Source organism: Schistocerca nitens, chromosome 6 (genome assembly GCF_023898315.1).
Source record: "Schistocerca nitens isolate TAMUIC-IGC-003100 chromosome 6, iqSchNite1.1, whole genome shotgun sequence".
In the NCBI taxonomy this organism is placed as follows: Eukaryota; Metazoa; Arthropoda; class Insecta; order Orthoptera; family Acrididae; genus Schistocerca; species Schistocerca nitens.
The window spans coordinates 72,602,340-72,620,504 of NC_064619.1; the positions used below are offsets into that span (position 1 = coordinate 72,602,340).

Genomic DNA, 18,165 nt, shown 5'->3' on the forward strand with positions numbered 1-18,165 from the left:
ACCACGACAATAGCGGCCCTCACAAGGACGCTCCTAACCGCGAGACTGAGCGGGTCGGATCTGCGCGCGCGCCTGAACGCGCGCAGAACTGTGGCCCTCAGGTGCGTGGAGGGAAGTTCAGGGACACGCTCTTGCAGGAGTGCCCCGCGCAGGCGTCTACGAGTAAACTGCGAAACCCGCGCACAAGAGTGGACCGTGGAGTTTCGTCAGTTCTAAAATCTTGTGTGGCGCGTGGGCAGCGAGTGCTCTAATTGCAGACATGTTCGTGCGAAAGAGGAACGAAGAAGTATTGTCCTCGCTACTACAGCAGTAGGTATTGCAGCTATGAGCATGACCATAAATAAAAAAAAAAAAAAAACTTGGTACTTGGGTTAAGGAATACAGGTACCGTCACAATCATACTTCCTTGATTAAAGAACTACGAGACAATTATCCAGATGACTTTCGAAACTATTTAAAAATGAACAGTGAAACATTTGATGCATTGCTGGACAACGCCAAGGAGAAAATCAGCCGGAGGGACACTGTGATGAGAAAAAGCATTGCTGTAGAGGAATGTCTTACAGCTACTCTCCGGTTTTTAGCAACGGGTCGCTCCCTCGAAGATTTAAAATTTGCCACAGGAATATCTGCACCGTCGTTGTCAAATATAATTCCAGAGACATGCAAAGCAATTTATGAAACACTTCAGCCAGAGGTCATGAAGGTAAGCAATTAAAAATATTGACAATGTGTTAGTAATTATTATTTCAGAAGTATCTGTAGCTCATTATTACATGGTACAAAACTCACAAAAACATACTGGAAACATTGGTTAAAAAATCACCACTGTTACTAATCTCTGGTCATATAATGACCATATTGATCATAATAAGTGTTAATGGAAACAGTGCCTTGATCTGTAACAGAAGTTTGAGACCCTGCTGATGTAGAAGGAGATGAAGGAGAAATAGGTGTAGAAGCTTTGAATGGTGCTGACAACAGCCTGACTTCACAGATGTCACTATCACATAAATCAGTGTGTGGGATCAAAGTTTTCAGCAAACCTCGTATTAACACTAAATTAATTAATTGTTCAGTATATATTGCTTGTATGGGCTCCATCCATTCTAATTTCTTCGCCACGTTGATACCTGTAGCTCCATGTTCCTTCAGATCATCTCTTCTTATCTGCTGCAAAGCACTGGTGCACGTTTGCATCATCTAAAATGTAGTCGATGCTATATTACGCTTCTGGAATTTCAGGCAAAAACATACATGTAGATTTTGTTCGTTCTTGTTCTCCCTGTAAGAGGAGAAATATTAAATAACTGTTTTTGGTTTTGCTTCAGTTTCCTACAGCAAAAGGAGAATGGATAGACATAGCGAAAGGATTTGAAGAAAAGTGACAATTTATAAACTGCGGAGGAGCGATAGATGGAAAACATATACGCATTCTGCCGCCACTTCACTCTGGAGAACTACAAGAACGTCTACAGTGTCGTTTTACCCGCTTTGGTAAATGCACATTACGAATTCGTATTTGTTGATGTGGGGAAAAATGGAAGAATGTCTGATGGAGGAATTCTTGAATACACAGAATTCTTTCATGCACTGCAGAACGAACACTTAAATTTGCCAAGTAATGAAACTATGTAATGATGTTTTTGGGAGATGAAGCTTTTTCATTGAAAGAGAACTTCTTAAAACCTTATTCTCAAAGATAATTAGGTGTGCTGATCTGTGATGTGAAGGCGAGAGCCGATAGACTCAAACGAGTGCGGTAGCAGGTGTATCTGCAGGTCGGTAGGTAACTTGGCAGACGATACCACCCTCACGGTAATGTTCTGCATCATGTGTTCACTCACAAGTAGCCGAAGGCGGCGCCATAATTGTGAAGGAGTGCAGTCCCCCAGGTGTTCCTCGTACAGCCGTCGTTGCCACATCCCTGGAGGCACACTCTCCTGAAGTACTACAGCAACAACAGCTCGATTCAGGCAGTACCCCGACAACTCTACTCAACCTGTTCTTCCGAACATTGTATAACGCTTACCGATGCTGCCGCCGTTTAATCCCGACAGAGCAACAACCTGGTTCAAAATTGTGGATGAAGTGTTCGACCATTACAAACTTGACGAGTCAACCAGATTTCTGTGCCTCATTACCCACCTGCACGACCAGGAGGACTTGATTACTGACCTGGTTGATGCCCCGGACTCATTTAACCGGTACACTCTAGCCAAAAAGACAGTTCTACTTCGCCTTGCACGCTCAACTGAGGCAGTAATAGCGGCAAGTGCTCCACGTCGAGCAACTAGGCAACGACAATCCTTCCCAGCTCTGGAGAGGGCTACGTGCCCTGGTCAGCGCCGATTTATTCTCTGACACAGCTCTCCTCGCCATCTGGTCAGATAAACTATCTCCTCACGTCTGCTTTGCTCTGGCTCAAAGGTCTCCTGAAACTGTGGAGCAAAGAATGACAATTGCTGACAAGCTAGACGAGGCATCACTGCTCTATTTCGCCATCCACTGCCTACCTGACAAGTCTTAGGTTCAGGCTCATCGCCCTGCGGCCGGACGCGGCCGGAGCCGTACTGTGCCGACTGTTCCGCTCGCTACGGGAAGCAGAAAAAAAGTAACTGGGACGCCACCGGCTCCACCCACAGTCACGCCCCCTCCTGCTGCAGCCACTGAACCCTGGCCACCGCCACTGGCAACGAACTTTCCGCACGAAATGCAACCGCACTACCCATACTGTTACTTCCATACACGATTTGGTGAGGTAGCACAGGACTGCAGACCACCCTGCTACTTCCCAAACGCCCATCACAGGTAGGTCCGGGTGTGCACAACATGACAGGCACCCCCCAGTGCTCCATTCTGTCTGGGAACGACCGGGTAATTACAGACGGCTTTACATTAAAGACATTTCGTCGGGATACCTTTTCCTAGTGGACACAGGCGCCGATGTTTCTCTGCTGCCTACATCCTTAGCGTCGTCGAACATCCGCCCTCATCATACTTCACTGCAAGCTGTGAATTCTACTAAACTACAATGCTCGGGTTCAACTTCCCACGATGTTTCAATCTCCGCCAACTGCAACCTCGAGTGGGCTTTTTTAGTGTGCGAAATTGACAAACCTATACTAGGCATTGACTTCTTTCGACACCACAAACTTTCACCAACCTAGTGCGAAACACCGTGTTTCATCACCCGTCCAAGACTCACTTCCCCTGTGCTCTGTCGAGCAAACCCCCCCGTGACACATCAGTCTGGGCTCATCTCATCTGTACATGCTCGTCTCTGTCGACGACATTACAAGAAACAACGCACAAGTGCCTTGTCGAGCTTGAAAACGTCGCTCGTCTATGCAAGGAAAACTTCGAGCTCTCCCTCCAGCTCCACGAAACACAGCTCTAGTTCTCAGATGCAGCAAAGAAAATACAGACACTACAGCAAGGACAAAGCAAGGTCAGTGAGTGCGCCGAATCTGCTTGCAGTATCAGCAATCGAGCCTCCATGTGTTTACCTCCCGCTACCCCTCAAAACTGTGCTATCAAGACTGCCATAAAATGTACTGACAGCTCCGCAGTGTCACACCCTCCTAACACGGCAGCATTTGACACTCGGCTGGACACAAGTGATCATGCGCGACGAGCGTCACGTGTTTCCTAACTGACGGCTCCTACCCCGCCCCTTGCGGACAGCATCTCAAACTATGCAACTTCAGCAAGTGCGCACCAAGCGTTTCGCCCGCGACTGTGCTGCCACAGGTCGCGCCCTCGGACAATGGACTCACCAACGGCTCACAAGCTCTACCGAGCTCACCCGACCATGGTGCCACTGCTCCGGGCCAGCGGCTCTCTTGTCACGTTGCCTCCTGGGACACTTCGCCGCCTCGGGTCCCATTGCATCCGCCGAGTGGCTCCAAACATCACGACTACGCCTCACCTGCCACACCTGGCACACATCGTAAACAAAACGCCTCCCGTGCTGCCAGCAACATTTCAGTCGTCACCAACGGCACGGTTCACAAGCTTCGCCTCACGACAGGTTCCCCGATCCCAAGCGCCTTTCCGACCTTAAAAAACAGATTTCTGAACTACTAAGCTCCAGCGTCATCGAACCCTCTGCCAGTAGCTGGTCTATGCCCATACATATGACACCCAATAAAGACTGGTCCTAGCACATGTGCAGAGACTAATGTTGACTAAACGCATGAACAATTATGGACACCAAGCCATACCCAACATTGCCGACTTTACCAGTTCCCTCGCAGGTGCAACCACGTTCTCTGTCATTGATTGCAAAGGGGCCTACCACCAGATCCCCATGGCACCTGAAGACATCGAGAAGACAGCAATCACCACTCCATCGGGTTATTGCAGTTTCGGTTCATGCCCTTCTGTCTAAAAAACGCAACCCAGACCTTACAACGCTTCATCAATGAAGTGCTATTTGACCTAAAATTCTGCATTGCATATCTTGATGACATTCTTGTGTTCAGCTCCTCCATCAAGGACAACATTCGACATGTCCAAACTGTTATGAACACTCTCGCGGCAGCAGGCATTGAGACCAACCAGGACAAATTGCAGTTACATCTACCCGCTGTCCCTTTTCTTGGTTTTCGGGGCTCTGCCGATGGCATTTCACTGCCCCCTGAGAAAGTACAAACAATACTAAACCTACCCAGACCTTCATCATTCAAAGAGCTCCGGCGCTTTCTGGGGACGGTTAATTAGTATCGCGAACCTCTACCTCAGTTGAGGAGATTCAGGCTCTACTGATGGACGAATTAGCAGGCACCAACACTTCTGGATCTCAGCCCGTTCCACGGACCCCTGCTATGACTGACTCTTCCACTGCCCTCAAAAATCTTCTTGCCGAGGCCTGCACCATCGCACATCCTCAGCCCAATGTGCAGCTTTTCATCACCACAGATGCTAGCGATACTGCCATCGGCGCTGTTCTTAGCCAGACAATCGATGACCAAACTTCGCCTCTTCAGCTCTTCTCGCGCAAGCTCACCAGTGCACAACGGAAATATTCCGCGTTTGACAGGGAGTTGCTCGTGGTCTACGAAGCGATCAAGCATTTTAAGACTGACGTTGAGGGACGCCCTTTCTATGTTTTGACAGACCACAAAACCCTGGCTGTGCCCATTACAAACCCACCAGCTGATCCACCTCCTCACCGCTTCAAATACATGGACTTCATATCTCAGTTCACCGCCGATGTCAGACACATAAAGGGTGCTCACAATATAGTTGCTGATTTCCTTTCATGAGTCGACGCCGTCCATTCGCTGTTGGACCTCTCTGAACTGCCTAACCTCCAACCCGCTGACGAGGAAACACAAAACCTGATTTCAGACTCTACCTCTCCACTACATTTCGTCCGCAACACTTCCCTGGCATTTCTGGTGAGATCTGGTGCGACGACAGTACGGGCACGTTACACCCCCTCATCCCAACCACGCTCCATCGAGCTGTCTTCAACGCATTGCATAATTTAGCCCACCCCAGTGTTCGTGCATCTGCCCGCCTCGTAGCGGAGTGCTTTGTGTGGAGAAATGTCAACAAAGACTGCCAGGAATGGGCACACTCCTGCGTAGCGTGCCAACCTGCAAAGTACACAAGCACATTTCACCCCCCCCCCCTCGGCGCCTTTTCGATCCCTCCTGGGCGTTTCCTGCATATTCATATGGACATTGTTGGCCCTCTCCCCCCCTCTAGCAGCTTTCGTTATGTTCTCTCGTCTGTCAACCGAACAACTCGCTGGGTCAAGGCTGTCACACTCCCCAATATTACTGAAGAAACTGTTGCTCAAGCTTTCGTCGAGCCATGGGTATCGCGTTTCGGATGTCCAGCTATCATCATGACTGACCAGGGCAGACAATTTGAGTCGGCCCTGTTCAACAACATTTCTAACATTTGCGGCATCCAGCGCAACTATACCACAGCATGTCACCCGCAAAGCAATGGGCTAGTTGAGCGCTGGCACCACACTTTCAAGGCAGCTCTTCAATGCCACGACTATGGACGGAGGCCCTTCCCCTTGTGCTACTCAGCATTCGTGCGATCTATAAGGAAGACCTCAAAGGCACAATAACCGAGTTCGTATATGGCCAGAACATTGTTCTCCCTGGCGAACTTGTGAGCCCTTTTGCTTCTCTCCCTCAGTCTGACTTACCTTCCTTCGTGGACCGCATCAGATACCACTTCATCAACCTTCATATCCCTCCGCCCGCCAGACACTCCCGCCCTAAGGTTCACGTCCCAAAATCTCTGGACAATTGTGAGTACGTCATGCTCTGAGATGACACTGTCCGTGCTGCCCTCCAACCTCCATATACCGGCCTGTACCGAGTTCTCCGGCGCTCAGCCAACACCTATGACATGCAGATGAAAGCTTCAACTGTTACAGTCTCTCTCAACAGACTTAAGCTTGCTCATGTCGAGTCTTCTTCTACCTCCCTTCAGGCCATGACCACGCCACTCACTGTCATGGTCCACAACGCTCTGATGACTCCCTCCACGTTGGACTTACACACTCGGTCTCATGACTCCCAGCTCCATTCTTCAAGCTCTTCTCCAACCTCGCCCTCTACTTCGGTCTCACGCACTCCGTCGAGTGACCACATGCCCCCCACGTCAAGCTTACCTACGATCACGCCATCGCCACCATGCCCTTCGCCGGTCCCTTCGACCTCTCCACCATCGCCTGCCTCGCCCTGTCGAGGTTTCTCACGCACCCTCATTTTGAATGTGCCCTCGCTCGAGGTGTTTGTGCTTGTCCCCCCAGACATAATCCACGACATCTCAATAATACTGCACGATTATACACTGTTCGTCGTGTGTTTCTCTTCATCCAGTGCTCATGACACAACCTCCGCCATTCCCTGCCACCTGGTGAAATTTGTTCCCCTCCCACCCGACGTCGACCTGGACATGCTTCGTGTGTTCGCCACACCCACCGGAGACATCGTCGTCGTCGCTCCGTTCCACCTGCAAATTGCCGGCCTACCTGTCGCTGCATGACCAACACACCCAGTACGACGCCCGGCTCGCTTCAACGACTTTCAGGTTCAGTGGCCAAACCTCCCCTCACGACGTCTACCCACACAGCTCCCCGACGACGCTGTCGAGCTGACCGTGGACCGGCTCCCACGGACCACGGACCACCCCTGCCGACACCTTAGTCACCCACCCCCCTCGGCCTCTCAGGAGTACTCCGTACTGCGGGAGGGGGGGGGGGGAGGGGGGATATGTGGCACCGATGAGGTCGACACCAGCATCGATATGCGTTCGTCTTTGAACTCTGAGCATTTCTTTGATCTCTTCCGCCATGTCAGTTCTTTGTGAGCCTTGCTTGTGTTTGGGTGAATAAATGAACTACTGCTAAATGGGGGTTGTTTGGTGTAACCAACCCGAACATCCCCCTCAAATTTATTGTGCTTGAAACATTGTCATTATTGTTTACTTAAAAAACTGTTTTGACCAACTATAGTTCGGGGTCTATGGCTTAGTTTCCAAGAAAATGAAAAAAACTGCGAAATTTCAACTAAATATTGCTGAAAGCGTTACAAAATTTGAAAAAAATGATAGGGGAATAATGGGCCATTATAAACGCGAATTTGAAGAAAGTGATGAAAAACTTGAAGACTATAGAAAATACACGAAAAATGATGGAAAAATTCAAGAAACGTGATTGTAAAGAAATGAAGATGAGTGGAAAACAAGTAATTTTATTTGTGCACTTCTGGTAACCATTTTCGTTGTTACTTTTTGATATTTTGGGAAAAAACATGAAAAAACTTTTTTGTCATAATTTCGATGACTTTCGGTGATGTTTACTTGAAAGTTGCGATTTTTTTTTCATTTTCTTGGAAACTGAGCCAGGAACTCCAAACTAAAGCTACTCGCCTTGACAATGATGGCGCCCTTAATTTATAAAATGTGTAGCTGTGTCATTCCAGTGCCTTCATCTTCCTCCTACCGTGACACCTGAGTGTGAGTTCAGCGACAGAGATTAAGAGACAAATGAGCTTCCTAATATATAGCATAAAAGAAAACATACAGATCAACAAAAATAAAGGTAATAAGTACCACATCATTCGACTGAATTTTTAGTGTGATGTTGTGACAGGTGTGTCTTTACAAATATTATTTTGGCTGCATGAAAACTCTTGCCTTTGTAGAAACAGGGGTCCACATTGGGTAGCCGGACTATTTGCTTTGTGTTAGTTGTTGGACCCGTACCTCACACACCTGTACAAAGAAGCTACACAGAAAATAATGGAGACACCATTTCGTCATTTCTCACATCCCCTATGACTGCAAAACAACACCAAAACCACTGCCACACAAAGAATACAGTCTAATTTACCATCAGCAGCCTGACAACTGAATGAAGTCAAATTACCCTACCTGATCAAAAGTATGCAGACACCAATTATTGGGCATTAATATGGGGTGTGTCCAACATTCGCTCTTATGACAGCTTCAACTCTGCTGACTTCACTATCAATGAGGTCTGTGAATGTCCATGGAGGAATGATAGCCCATTCTTACTCGAGAGCTGAAAAGGTAATGATGCAGGATGCTGGGGTCTGGAATGAATTCGACATTCTGACTCATCCCAAAGATGTTCCATAGGGTTCAGATCAGGATTCCAGGCAAGCCAGTCCATTTCAAGAGCTCAGACAGAAACCCAGTTCTAAGTAAAGAAGGGAAAGCAGAAAGGTGGAATGAGTATATAGAGGTTCTATACAAGGGTGATGTTCTTGAGGACAATATTATGGAAATGGAAGAGGATGTAGATGAAGATCAAATGGGAGATATGATACTGCATGAAGAGATTGACAGAGTACTGAAATACCTAAGTGGAAACAAGGCCCCGGGAGTAGACAACATTCCATTAGAACTACTGATAGCCTTCGGAGAGCCAGCCCTGACAAAACTGTACCATCTGGTGAGCAAGATGTATGAGACAGGCAAAATACCCTCAGACCTCAAGAAGAATTATATTCTTCCAATCCCAAAGAAAGCAGGTGTTGACACATGTGAAAATTACCGAATTATCAGTTTAATAAGTCACAGCTGCAAAATACTAACACGAATTCTTCACAGACAAATGGAAAATCTGGTAGAAGCCGACCTCGGGGAAGATCAGTTTGGATTCCGTTGAATGTTGGAACATGTGAGACAATACTGACCCTAGGACTTATCTTAGAAGATAGATTAAGTAAAGGCAAACCTACATTTCTAGCATTTGTAGATTTAGGGAAAGCTCTTGACAACGTTGCTAGAATACTCTCTTTCAAATTATGAAGGTGGCTGGGGTAAAATACAGGAAGCGAAAGACTATTTACAATTCGTACAGAAACCAGATGGCAGTTATAAGAGTCGAGGGACACGAAAGGGAAGCATTGTTTGGGAAGGGAGTGAGACAGGGTTGTAGCCTCTCCCCGATGTCATTCAATCTGTATATTGAGCAAGCAGTAAAGGAAACAAAAGAAAAATTTGGAGTAGGAATTAAAATCAATGGAGAAGAAATAAAAACTTTGAGGTTTGCCGATGACATAATAATTCTAAAGGACCTGGAAGAGCAGTTGAATGGAATGGACAGTGTCTTGAAAGTAGGATATAAGTTGAACATCAACAAAAGCAAAATGAGGATAATGGAATGTAGTCAAATTAAGTCGGTTGACGGTGAGGGAGTTAGATTAGGAAATGAGACACTTAAAGTAGTAAAGGAGTTTTGCTATTTAGGGAGCAAAACAACTGATGACAGTCGAAGTAGAGAGGATATAAAATGTAGACTGGCTATGGTAAGGAAAGCATTCCTGAAGAAGAGAAATTTGTTAACATCGGGTATAGATTTAAGTGTCAGGAAGTCGTTTCTGAAAGTATTTGTATGGAGTGTAGCCATGTGTGGAAGTGAAATGTGGACGATAAATAGTTTGGACATGAAGAAAATAGAAGCTTTCAAAATGTGTTGCTACAGAATAATGCTGAAGATTAGATGGGTAGATCACATAACTAATGAGGAGGTATTGAACAGAATTGGGGATAAGAGAAATTTGTGGCACAACTTTACTAGAAGAAGGGACCAGCTGGTTGGTAGGAGATGTTCTGAGGCATCAAGGGATCGCCAATTTAGTATTGGAAGGCAGCGTGGAGGGTAAAAATCGTAGAGGGATACCAAGAGACGAATACACTAAACAGATTTAGAAGGATGTAGGTTGCAGTAGGTACTGGGAGATGAAGAATGTTGTACAGGATAGAGTAGCATGGAGAGCTGCATCAAACCAGTCTCTGGACTGAAGATCACAACAACAAGATCATTCACAAATCATTGCCTCACAGATGCTGCCTTATGATGGGGTGCATTGTCATAATGCAAACAATGATCATCCCTGAACTGTTCATGTGCTGTATACAATACACAACATTCTATGCTCTTCCACATTTACCATTTTATTAAGCACAATAAGGGGACCACATCATAACAATGAAAAACATCCACATACTGTAACACCACCTCCTCCATACTTTCAGACATATAACAAAGTAAAATCTAACCTAACTGTGGAACTTGGGCAGCATAAGATAGAGCAAACACCCCAATACTAAATTTTTAGGAGAATGGCTAGATGAATATTTAATGTGGGAGAAGCACACAGAAATGTTAAACAAAAAATTAAGTCAGTATTGTTATGTTCTTAGAATACTAAAAATTTCCTGTAGTGTTGATGCAGTGTTATGTTCATAGTTTGCACTCCTCATACATTGCACAGTAAGATATGGTATATTATTTTGGGGGAATACCAGTTTGGCCAAACACTCATTTGTGCTTCAAAAGAGGGCAATAAGGATAATCAGAGGTATGACACACAGAGAAACATGTAAAAAAGTTTTCAAGGAACTACAAATCATGACTCTACCATGTATCTATTATGAAGGCACACCAGGAACATTCTTTGTTAAACAGTCAAGTTCATAACTACAAAACGAGAAATAGAGAAGAATTTCATAGAGAAAGTCACACAAAATATATGTATCAAAAAAGTGTTCTTTATCAGCCAAAAATTTTATTTAGTGCACTACCAAAGGAAATTAAAAGTATACCAAAATTCCACATATTCAAAAAATAGCTTTAAAAAATGTTAATTAGCAAGAGTTTTTATAGTGTCAAAGAATACTTAAATCACCAACATTCAATATACAGTAGCTTATTTCCTTCATCATAATCTACATCTACATCTACATCCATACTCCGCAAGCCACCTGACGGTGTGTGGCGGAGGGTACCTTGAGTACCTCTATCGGTTCTCACTTCTATTCCAGTCCCGTATTGTTCGTGGAAAGAAGGATTGTCTGTATGCCTCTGTGTGGGCTCTAATCTCTCTGATTTTATCCTCATGGTCTCTTTGAGAGATATACATAGGAGGGAGCAATATACTGCTTGACTCCTCGGTGAAGGTATGTTCTCGAAACATCAACAAAAGCCTGTACCGAGCTACTGAGCATCTCTCCTTCAGAGTCTTCCACTGGAGTTTATCTATCATCTCCGTAACGCTTTCACAATTACTAAATGATCCTGTAACAAAGCGCGCTGCTCTCCGTTGGATCTTCTCTATCTCTTCTATCAACCCTATCTGGTACGGATCCCACACTACTGAGCAGTATTCAAGCAGTGGGAGAACAAGCATACTGTAACCTACTTCCTTTGTTTTCGGATTGCATTTCCTTAGGATTCTTCCAATCAACCTCAGTCTGGCATCTGCTTTACCGACGATCAACTTTATATGATCATTCCATTTTAAACCACTCCTAATGCCTACTCCCAGTTGCTGACCTGCTATATTGTAGCTAAATGATAATGGATCTCATAATGACCCGAAATGCTCATTGAAAACTAAATTGTATTCATTTAATATTCTAATTTAGCATATTATGAATGTTGTTATGTTTATGGTTTCATATTATATGTAATACTATTTTATTTATGGACATATAATTGTAAATCTTTTCATGTCCTATTTTCTATGTAAGGCAGTGTATGACAAATCCTATATCATTTTTATAATGATAAGATACAAGGATGCTAAGTAAATAAAAAAATAAATAAATAAAGCTACTGGCTCTACACATAACGGCAGGTTAAATTCTTGAAGCCTTCCTCAAACCCAAAGTTCTCCATCAGATCGCCACAGACTACAACATAATTCATCACTCAAAAGTGTCGAGCCATCAGCTGCCCAGTGTCACTTAGCACTGACTGCAGGAATGTCAGGCTTGTGAGGAGCTGCGTGACTGTTGTACTCCATTCTTTTTAACTTGATTTATTTATTTATTTATTTATTGTTCCATGAGACCAAATTAAGGAGAAGTCTCCATGGTCATGGAACGAGTCAATACATGAAATTATAACACGATATTAGAAACAGATAAAATTAGATATAAAAAAACATATTCAGGTGACAAGCCGTAAGTTTAAATAAAGAAAATCAACAATGTAACACTGGAATTTGATTAATTTTTCAGCTCTTCCAGGAGCTCCTCGACAGAATGGAAGGAGTGAGCCGTGAGGAAACTCTTCAGTTTAGACTTAAAAGCGTTTGGGATATTGCTAAGATTTTTGAGTTCTTGTGGTAGCTTATTGAAAATGGATGCAGCAGAATACTGCAATCCTTTCTGCACAAGAGTCAAGGAAGTGCATTCCACATGCAGATTGGATTTCTGTCTAGTATTAACTGAATGCAAGCTGCTAACTCTTGGGAATAGGCTAATATTTCTAACAAAAACGACATTAAAGAAAATATATACTGTGAGGGCAATGTCAGAATTCCCAGACTATGAATAGGGGTCGACAAGAGGTTCTCGAACTTACACCACATATAGCTCGAACAGCCCATTTTTGAGCCAAAAATACCCTTTTTGAATCAGAAGAATTACCCCAAAAAATAATACCATACAACATAAGCGTATGAAAACATGCAAAGTAGACTACTTTTCGTGTTGAAGTGTCACTTATTTCAGATACTGTTCTAATGGTAAATAAAGCAGCATTTAGTTTCTGAACAAGATCCTGGACATGGGCTTTCCACAACAGTTACTATCTATCTGAACGCCTAGGAACTTGAACTGTTCCGTCTCGCTTATAATATGCCCTTTCTGTCGGATCAAAATATCGGTTCTTGTTGAATTGTGAGTTAGAAACTGTAAAAACTGTGTCTTACTGTGATTTAGCATCAAATTATTTTCCACAAGCCACGAACTTATTTCATGAACTACATTATTTGATACTGCTTCAATACTACACACAAGATCCTTCACTATCAAACTGGTGTCATCAGCAAACAGAAGTATTTTTGAATCACCTGTAATAGTAGAAGGCTTATCCTTTATATAAATAAGAAACAGCAGTGGCCCCAGCACCGACCCTTGGGGAACACCCCAATTAACAGTGCCCCTTTGGGACTGAACATCACTACCACTCTCAATACTCCAGAGAATTACCTTTTGCTTTCTGTTCTTAAAGTAAGAGGCAAACCAATTGTAAGCTACTCCTCTTACTCCATAATGGTCCAACTTCTGCAGCAATATTTTGTGGTCAACACAGTCAAAAGCCTTCATTAAATCAAAGAAAACACCTAGCGTTCGCAACCTTTTATTTAATCCGTCCAAAACCTCACAGAGAAGAGATAATATAGCATTTTCAGTTGTTAAACCATTTCTAAAACCAAACTGTACATTTGACAGCAAATTATGTGAATTTAAATGCTCCAGTAATCTTGTATACACAACCTTCTCGATAACTTTAGCAAACACCAATGGCATAGAAATAGGTCTAAAATTGTCAACATTATCAATGTCTCCTTTTTTATAAAGTCGCTCCACTACCGAGTACTTTAATCGGTCAGGAAACCGACCACTCCTAAAGGAAAAGTTACAGATATGGCTAAGTACTGGGCTAACATACATAGAACAATACTTCAGTATTCTGCTAGATACCCCGTCATATCCATGAGAGTTCTTGGTCTTTAGTGATTTAATTATTAACTCAATCTCCCTCTTGTCAGTATCATGGAGGAGCATTTCAGGTAACAGTCTCGGAACATCTTTTTCTAAGAGCGCTATATGATTCCCTGTTGGGACTAGGTTTCTATTTAGTTCACCTGCTATATTCAGAAAGTGATTATTAAATACTGTACATATATGCAACTTATGAGTAACACAGACATTCCCACTATGCACTGATTCTATATCCTCTACCTGTCTCTGCAGACCAGCCACTTCCTTTATGACTGACCATATGGTTTTAATTTTATCCCGAGACTTAGCTATTCTATCTGCATACCACATACTTTTTGCCTTCCTAATAACATTTTTAAGCACCTTACAATACTGTTTGTAATGGGCTGCCGCATTTAGATTTTGACTGTTTCTAACATTTTGATATAATTGCCACTTTGTTCTACAAGATATTCTTATCCCTCTAGTCGCCACCCAGGCTGCCTGTTTGTGCTAGTACCCTGTTTTGAACATTCTAACAGAAAGCAACTTTCAAAGAGCACGAGAAAAGTCTTAAGAAAGGCATTATATTTATGGTCTACTGTATCAGCGATATAAACATCTTGCCACTCTTGTTCCTTGATAAGGTTTACAAAGGTCTCTACAGCAACTGGTTCAGCTTTCCTAAACAGCTGATGACTATATTTAACATGTGTTGCAGCACAAAAATCTTTTAGAGTTAAAATTTGTGCATCATGATCTGAAAGGCCATTCACCTTTTTGCTAACAGAATGCCCTTCTAGTAATGAGGAATGAACAAAAATGTTGTCTATGGTTGTTCTACTGTTCCCTTGCACTCTTGTTGGAAAGAATATGGTTTGCATAAGATTATATGAATTAAGGAGGTCTACCAGCATCCTCTTCCTTGCACAATCACTTATACAATTAATATTGAGGTCACCACATCTAACTAACTTTTTGTATTTCCTATAAAGTGAACCAAGAACCTCCTCTAGCTTTAGCAAAAATGTTGTGAAATCGGAGTCTGGGGATCTATAAATAACAACAGTTAGAAGTTTAGCTCCATTAAATTTAACCACACCTGCACAACATTCAAACACATTTTCAATGCAGTACTTTGAAACATCAATTGACTCAAATGGGATGCCGTTTTTCACATACATGGCTACTTCCCCACACCGCAAAGAGCTCCTCGAAAAGCTGCCAGCCAACCTGTATCCTGGTAAAGGAAGCCTCTGAATTATCTCCTTATTTAAGAAGTGTTCAGATATACCAATAATTTCAGAGTCAATATCTATAAGCAGTTCACTAACTTTATCTCTAATACCTTGTATATTTTGATGAAATATACTAATGCCCTCATTACGCGGATACCTACGCTTTGTCAAAAGTGGTTCCTTTGTTAGAGAGACTTCCCTTAAGCAGGAATACCTATCAGCTGACTTCAATCTAAAAAAGGTGCAGCTCTAACACCCACTACTGCAGGAATTTTCCCATGAGTGATCCCACCAACCCCACCTATGCTGTTACCTATAAGCTTTGCCAACCTCCCCTTCCCATACCTGTTGAGGTGCAGGTCATGTCTAGTGAAACCCGTCCTGCTGATAGACTCCACCAACACTACTGAAATGTGACCCATGCTTTCTGTCATCAGCGCACCCCCAAGTCTCATGTTATTCACAATAAAGGATGACAGCCAAAAACAGTTGCAGGATAGAGTTTTTTTTATTAAAATTCTTGACCAAGGTTTCGGTACATATAAATATACCTTCATCAGAAGTAAAACTTCTAAAATTACATCATGCCATGGAGAATAATAAAACAATTATGCCAAAGGCATCGTCAGTAATTTAAAACATCATCTCCATTTGTATAACATGATGTTTTAAATTACTGACGACGCCTTTGGCATAATTGTTTTATTATTCTCCATGGCATGATGTAATTTTAGAAGTTTTACTTCTGATGAAGGTATATTTATATGTACCGAAACCTTGGTCAATAATTTTAATAAAAAAAAATTCTATCCTGCAACTGTTTTTGGCTGTCATCCTTTATTGTGAAGAATTTTAACAGTTGCTGCTGCAGCCATGTTTAAAATCTTGTCTCATGTTATTACGCCTGATGGCCGTATTAAGATGAGGCCGATCGTGACGCTGAAACAGTACCATGAAATGCACATTCGTGTTGCCAGTCTGAGTGGCTATCTTTTCCAGGTCACCAACTATGTCATACCCCCCATCCCTATCAATATTATTACCAGCCCCACCCACAATCACTACCTGATCCTCTTTAGTAAAATCCCTACATAACCCCCCTATGTTAACAGTCACCTGAGCCAATCCTGCATTAGGCTTCACAGTGCTGGTGACCTGGTACTCATTCCCCAGCACTTCCTGCAACTGCTGGCCAACACCTCTGCCATGAGAACTACCTAATAGCAGAACCTTCTTCTTCCTCTTCGACTTTGCAACTGTTCTAGCCACCGTAACTACTGAGGTCTGCTGCATACTTCCTACATCTACAGCTACTAGAGATTCCTCTCCACTAGACTCTGACAGTTGGTCATATCTATTGTAAACACCAATAGTAAAACTATCTGAAAATCTTCTTCTCCTAGCAGATCTCTTGCCAACAGCCAGCTCCCATTCCCCAACCCCCTTCTCCCTCCTCATCCTATCTAGCTCCTCCTGTGCATTTTTTAACTGCACCTGAAGGGCACAGATCTTACGCTCCTGCTCCTCTATCAACTTACTCTTGCTACATAACCCGCAGTTCCAGGAGAGGATCTCACCAGAATGCCCACTGGCTTCCCCAGTGCATTCCCCCCAGTGAAAATACTTCGAACAAGTCTCACACCACAATCCATTACTCACGAACCTACGGCAAAGCCCACACTTCTCACTCATTGTAAAATTTTACTTTTTCTAAGTTCCGCTACTACAATAAGAAGATGTTAAAAACCTGACTACAATAATTACAAACTTACTCTACAAGGGAAGTAACTACTATTATTAACAGTATTAATAAACAACAAATGTGAATATATCGAAAGACTAATACAGAAAGAGAATCAAACGTCTAATGAGAAAGTAACGAAGCTGAAAACAGTTCCCAAAAGGTTCTTCTGAAATTATTTCACCAGAAAACACAAAAAACACCAGTTGAAGACTACTAAAGTTCCTAAATAAACCACTATACACAAACAATTAATTAGTACTTAGCTTTCGATGCGCCGCTACTGCTGCAACTGGTCAGCGCGGAATGTAAACACAGGTAAGAGGATACATTGCTCGATACGAAACACTCACAAATATCAGGTCACAACACAAGAAAGGCAGAGGTGAATGAAGAAACCACTAATAAGTCACTTATATAGTAAATATTATCACAAAACCGTTAAAATATGTATCTGAAACTTAAAAATATATAAAAACTTGGAGAGCGATCTCACACGCAGTCACTCGCTTATGACGTCACACAGTCATTGCACTATCTGGACTGCTGTCAGCACTTTTTCATTTCATTTCATCTCATTTTATTTTATTATCTTCCTGTAAATTACTTACATGATGTAGGCATTGTCACAACATAGTTATCATACAAGTACAAGTACTACACATAATAATGGAATATCACTTTCAAGGCATTTTTATAGTACAAATTTAGACATATAAATTAAAATTTTTGGCAATAAATTTACACACAATCAAAGTACTCATCTATGTCACAGAAAGTTTTGCTTAAAAGGTAATTTTTAAGCTCGGCCTTAAATTTTACTTTGTCTATTATTTCCTTCACATACACTGGCAAAGCATTGTAAAGTTTTATTCCAAAATAATTTACATGCTTTTGGATTTGTGTTGTCCTTACCCTTTCTACTTACAAATTCTTACAACTTTTAGTATTATAATTGTGGCAGTGCTCATTTGTACGTAGATTTTTCATATGTGCTCTTGTACACAGAATGCTTTTAAATATATACAGTGATGGTATTGTGAGTATTTGTAGTTGTTTGAAAAGGGGCCTACAATGATTTCTTGGAGAATTATGTGTTATGATTCGTATAGCTCTTTACTGAAATTTGATGATATCTATTAAGCTTGATTTAGTTTTACCCCAGAAAACTATGCTGTAAAA

General features: G+C 42.7%; 1 protein-coding gene across 1 annotated transcript in view; it reads left to right on the plus strand.

Annotated features, from left to right (window-relative positions):
* The first annotated feature begins 460 nt into the window (after window positions 1-460).
* LOC126263231 (uncharacterized) overlaps window positions 461-18,165 on the plus strand; it is a 33,888-nt gene continuing 16,183 nt past the window's right edge. The window contains exon 1 of the mRNA XM_049960315.1: window positions 461-706. Within this exon, the coding sequence (XP_049816272.1) occupies window positions 461-706 (246 nt within the window). The remainder of the gene's footprint in view (window positions 707-18,165) is intronic.